This window comes from Sinocyclocheilus anshuiensis, unplaced genomic scaffold (genome assembly GCF_001515605.1).
Source record: "Sinocyclocheilus anshuiensis isolate Anshui unplaced genomic scaffold, SAMN03320099.WGS_v1.1 scaffold188, whole genome shotgun sequence".
NCBI lineage: Eukaryota > Metazoa > Chordata > Actinopteri > Cypriniformes > Cyprinidae > Sinocyclocheilus > Sinocyclocheilus anshuiensis.
Window position 1 is genome coordinate 2,721,573 of NW_015555768.1, and position 5,939 is coordinate 2,727,511.

At 34.3% G+C, this 5,939-nt stretch overlaps 1 protein-coding gene across 1 annotated transcript in view; it reads right to left on the reverse strand.

The window, feature by feature from the left end:
• Positions 1–5,939, reverse strand: part of LOC107674376 (mediator of RNA polymerase II transcription subunit 27) — a 68,202-nt gene that overhangs the window by 7,304 nt on the left and 54,959 nt on the right. The window contains exon 6 of the mRNA XM_016468340.1: positions 899–940. Coding sequence (XP_016323826.1) covers positions 899–940 — 42 coding nt within the window. The remainder of the gene's footprint in view (positions 1–898; positions 941–5,939) is intronic.

Genomic DNA, 5,939 nt, shown 5'->3' on the forward strand with positions numbered 1-5,939 from the left:
CAAACACATACCAGCTTCATCACTGTGTCTGTCACGCGCGTCTGTTCCCCTTTCGGGCTCTGTCTTTACATTTATTTTGAAAGCTGACGCTCGCGATTATGGTAAGGGGCGTTACATTTCCGACGAGTGCTTGCGGTGTTCGGCCAATCACAATGCACTGGGTCAGCTGGCCAATCAGAGCAGACTGCGCTTGTCGGAAGGAGGGACTTTGTAGAAAACGAAGAGTTTGAGAGAGGCGGGGCATAGAGGACCTACAATAATGTACAGTATTTGAAAAATAATGTGTTTTTTGAACATTAAAGCATGTCAACATATTCTGTTACACCAAATACACAAAATAATGATTTTTAAAAAAGCATCATATGACCCCTTTAATATATCTTGAAAAAAAAACAACACCACCAAAAATGAATATACATATTTCAAAATGTAAAATACATAAAAAGTTGAAAAAATAAATCCTAAATGCATGGTAAAAAGTTTTAATATGACCTTCATAAACAAAAATAAAAAGTTGATTTGTTTTTCAATAAACAAATGGGCTGATTCTGATACTTCTGATTTGTTAATATTTATTTTATTTTTTAATGCAAGAGATAAGATAGAATGAAAATATGAGTACATGAACAAGATGCTTTTTTTTGCTCTATTACAGGCCGAAATCTGTAACCATTTGAAATGAGAGCCAACCACTGCATTTTAATCACAATCCAAACAAAGATGCTGCATACATGAGCAGTTTCTAATTTAAATGAGATTCAATTAGATGTATTTTCAAAATCTGAAGCAAAAACAGCATGGTCTGACTTTAGCTTTGTGAAATTATGCTACGTAAAACTTCTCGGCACAAAACAAAAACAGCAGATGTTTGTTGTGATGCGTTTGCTGGTTCACTCACCTTTTGAAATGCCTGATAGTTGGACTTTGACCAGATGTCAAGCTAAAAAAAAAAAAAAAGGACAGAAAAGTAAACATTACGCAATGAATGCAGATGCTTATTCCCTGGTCACAAATTGATTCAAAATAACATGGTACCCAAATTTTCTTAAACTCTCAACCATTCTTAAAACTACTACGGCTACATTCCAAGAATCCATTTAAACTCTAAGTGAATGTCTTTCATCTGTGTAGATCTGGATGCTCCTGCACTCCCTACACTCCACTTTTCACATTCAAGAGTTGTTTAGCTCTATAAAGGATTAAAAAAAAAACACGATAAAAAGTACCATGGTAGAGGTACTCTGTATGACAAGCATGTTTGTTTTGCCACACATTTCCACATGCAGCAAAAATAAAATAAGTTTTAGTGTTTTTAGATTCTCATAGTGAATACTTTTAAAAATTAAATAAAATGCATATAAACAATTAAAGACTAAGAAAAAACATGCTATTTGGGCAGAATTATTCAGGATGATTTCTGGCTGTTTGTTTAAGAGTCTTCGGTTTGATTTCTGCTGTTTAATTTTAAATAAGCAGTTTGAATTTTTAACATCCAGAAAGAGCTCATCTCATTTTAAAACTTCTTAAATCTATAATGAATTGGAATTAATTCATTAATTTTTGTTTTTGAGGAGCTGCGTTGATGCATACTGTATCAACTGTTATTTTGCTCACAAGGATCGTGTGATCAGTCAGTGAGTGGTTTTAAAAGTGTTTTAGTATGCGTTGAGCTCCATGGATTCTCACTAAAGAACATGTCTTTGTATTTTCATCAATTTAAAAAAAACCTCACTGTGAAACATGTTCCATATTATTGCCACATGTGAGAAGTTGGAGTGTAGGGGTAGTCTGCCTTTTGTTTGGTTACATTTGCTTCTGTACATTTATTTTATTTTTCTGCAACCCAAGGTCGTTACTCCAGTTTTTTCCTACAGTCTAAATTCTATTATTACCCCATTATACCTTAGACGGGGCATTGTAAAAAGAGTCCAAAAATCTCAGAGGATGCCCCATTTATTGTCTAGAATTTAGAATTCAAATATTAAATTTAGAATATTAAACCTAATCTACAATTAATGACTCCAGGGTGTCCAGAAGCCAAAGTAACAAAAGTCTAGGAAAGCAAAAACCTCAAAACCATACACTCTAAAAAATGCTGGGTTAAATACAACCCAGTGCTGGGTAAAATAGGGACAAACCCAGCAATTGGGTTGTTTTGACCCAGCGGTTGGGTTACTACCCAGAAGGTTGGGTTAAACATTTAACCCAACCGCTGGGTCAAAACAGCCCAATTGCTGGGTTTGTCCCTATTTTACCCAGCACTGGGTTGTATTTAACCCAGCATTTTTTAGAGCGTAATATTACATCAATTAATATAAAAATAAAAGCCAAATTGGGCAAAATACAAACAAAGCTTGATTAAATGAAATAAAGTCCATCCCTACATTTCAACATATCTCGTGACCCCTAGCATGGCTATTTTACCCAGAACTGGGTTGTATTTAACCCAGCATTTTTTAGAGCGTAATATTACATCAATTAATATAAAAATAAAAGCCAAATTGGGCAAAATACAAACAAAGCTTGATTAAATGAAATAAAGTCCATCCCTACATTTCAACATATCTCGTGACCCCTAGCATGGTTATAAGACTTGTTAGTCGTGAAACACCACAGAGCTCAATACTTTTAAACCAGCGCACCAAATGAACACCCCTGAAGGTGGGAAAAACAAACTCATCAAGACCTAGGAAATAATTAAATAAAGGCAGAGGCACACATAAAGAGTACAGAAATATTTGCAGGACTTCTACACTTCATTTGACAGTTTAAAGGTCAGTTCAGACAAGCCCTGCGTCTGATGTCAGGACTGTTGTTTGGGGGCGAAAAAACCCATCGCTAATCAACCCGTTGAGCGAAGGTCATCAGAAGAGTTTTCAAAGACGACAACAAATCAAATTGTTCTCTGATTCTAATATCAAACAGGCCCGGTGTCAGCATTTATCAGAGAAATCAGACTCCATCATCTCCCCTCTGTCCTCTAACCCACCTCCACACACTGTTGCCCTTTGAAGTAAAAGAATGCCAGATCGCAAATTACCCAAGAGATGTCTGAGATAGTCTTTGAAGCCCTACTTATGATAGCATAGTTTCCCTTCTCCTACCCCTTCCTCTCTTTTTTTTGTGAGTGCTTGGAGGTTCAGGCGGGCTCTGTTGGGCCTCTTGCATGTGGTTTTGGTAAGCTATGTGGCATCATTAGAATTGTAAGGACCAGAGAGAGGGCTGTCGATATTCTGCCCTGAATCGACACCTCGCACAGTCCCAAAAAGACCTCTGAGGTTGATTCAAGGGCAGGAATTTTCTGCAGCGTTTCAGATAACTGTAAAATAAAATAAAAACATATACTGTATCCAATTTAATACTGCGATGGAACTGAAAAGAATGCAAAGTTCGGGCAGAATTTTTCATTATGCGTTGCTGGCTGTTTGTGTCCTCTGATTGATTTCTGCTCAACCCACTGTTTAATTTTAAATAAGCAGTACGTATTTTTAACATCCAGAAAGAGCTCATCTCATTTTAAAGCACCATCATTTAAAATCTATAATGAACTGGAATTAATTACTGTTTGTTAACTTGTTTTTGAGAGGCTGAGTTTCCTTCCTGAAGATGAGCAGATATTTAAACTCAATCTCGTTTCTGTTCTCTGCGATGTTTATTTATGGCAGACAAAAGATAATGGTTGAATATACACAGTGGTGGATAAAGTACTTGAAAGCACACTTAAGTAAAAGTATAGATATCATATATATTTCTTACCAGAAGTCACCGTTTAGAATATTATTTGAGTAAAAGTTTTAAAGTATGTGAGATTTATTGTATGAAAAGTATTTTTTAAATATTAAACTTACTTAAGAATTGAAAGCAAACGTATAAGTAAATTCAAAATAGAAATGGAGCAAATAAATATGAAAAAATTTGTTCTATAGTATGAGAAGCAATATTGTGTTCAGTTTAACTCTTTCTTCCATTTTGTATCTTTGGGTTAGCATAAGAGATACTTCATCTGGTACGAAGACTCTTTCATTTTCAAACATAAGAAAACATTTCTCGCAAATATGGAATCTGCATCTGAAGTGGCATTTAGATTCATTTACACAGTTTAATGCAGCTCAGACATGGATGCATTTAACCAGCAGTTACAAATGCATAAATAATGTTTGATTTAAAAATAAAACATTGATTATTGATATTTGAAAAGATTTAAAACATGAAAATTATTTGAAATGTGAAATTAAAGCCGCCAGTAGGTGGCAGCAAGTCACTGTTAATGAGCGAGTCATTGAGATTATATCGATTCATTCAAAAGGTTGATTCATTCAGGAATTAAACATTTGACTGTTTTCATGAGTGAGTCACTGAATCATTCGTTCAAATAAACGATTCATTTAATAACGTGTGTCGCTCAGCTGGAACTATTTTCATTGGCGAAATACAGCAAAAACAGGCATCTAAAATGTAAGCAACTTAATACTAACTGTATTAAACTTGTATAAAATCAATATTACATTTGTTTTCATGCTGATATCTGGAGAAAAACAGCACTCGTAGTGTGATATAGATTAACTATATTAAACAATATAAATATAAAAGACATACAGAGACATTTTGCCTCTTATCTTGAATCTTATGGGCAGTCTAAAGTGAAAGTTGACAGAAATATTAAAACTCAAGTAAAGTACAGATTCTCCCAAAAAATACTTAAGTACTGTAACAAAGAATTATACTTAGTTACATTGATTACACCACTGAATATACATCCTTTATGGGATTTAGCCACAAATTAGATGTAATATTTTACTTATTGATCTTAATATATCTTGAAAAAAAAAAAACAACCCCAAAAGTTCAATAATATTTTTAAGATGAATATACATATTTCAAGATGTAAGATACATAAAAAGTTGCAAAAATAAATCCTAAATGCATGGTAAAAAGTTTTAATATGACCTTCATAAACAAAAATAAAAAGTTGATTTGTTTTTCAATAAACAATTAACCCAAATGTGCCCGTAAAAATATTTATTCAACCACACTATCTTTATTAATTAATTACTATTAACTTGTTTTTGAAAGGTTGAGCTTCCTTCTTAAAGATGAGCATATATTTAAACTCAATCTTGTTTTTGTCCTCTGTACTGTGTATTTATAGCAGACAAAAGTTAATAGTTGAATATAAATCTCTAGCCATCAGTTAGACATGACATTTTACTTACTGATCCTAATATTGCTTAGATAGACATTAAACACTTTTACCATTCTCTTAATGTTGTATTTATGGCTAGCTATATTGGAATAGCCTATACAACAGAGAACACCTGTGCGAATACTGTATTCCAAATGCAAAACTCTCCATTAATACCAGTAATATGTATCATTAGTAGTGCTGTGTTCAAAATATCGATACGACGATGTATCATCACAGAGATTTGACGATACGAGCATCGATACAGCTAGCCCTGTATCGATATTGTGGCACGTGTGCAGCAGTGGACCTCGCTTAATTTGTTTAAAATTTTTCAACGTTTAAAATTGAGTAGAAAAGTGCGAGGTTTCTAAAAAAGAATGAATAGAGCATATATAGGCTACAACAAGGTTTAATCTGGCCGCAGAGGAACACAACTGGGTTGCCTGATATAAAGAGACGTAATCCCCGAAACAGAGCTACTTATCTTTGTCAACCTGACAACCGTGCACGCGCTCTCTCTCCACTGTGGATAAACGCGCTTGCTTTCTGAAAACAGACACCGGTTAGCTTGCAGTTCAGCGATCTCCACTTCAATATTCTATTCTCAGAAAAGTGTAATTCATCGAGTGTTCATTTATGAGAGAGAGAAAGAGTGAGGCTGAGTATGTATGAATTACCACCGTTTTGCCGCGTTTCTCTATTAACAGTAAAGCTGTGGATTTAATTCCTTTAGAAACAATGATGCTACCAGCTC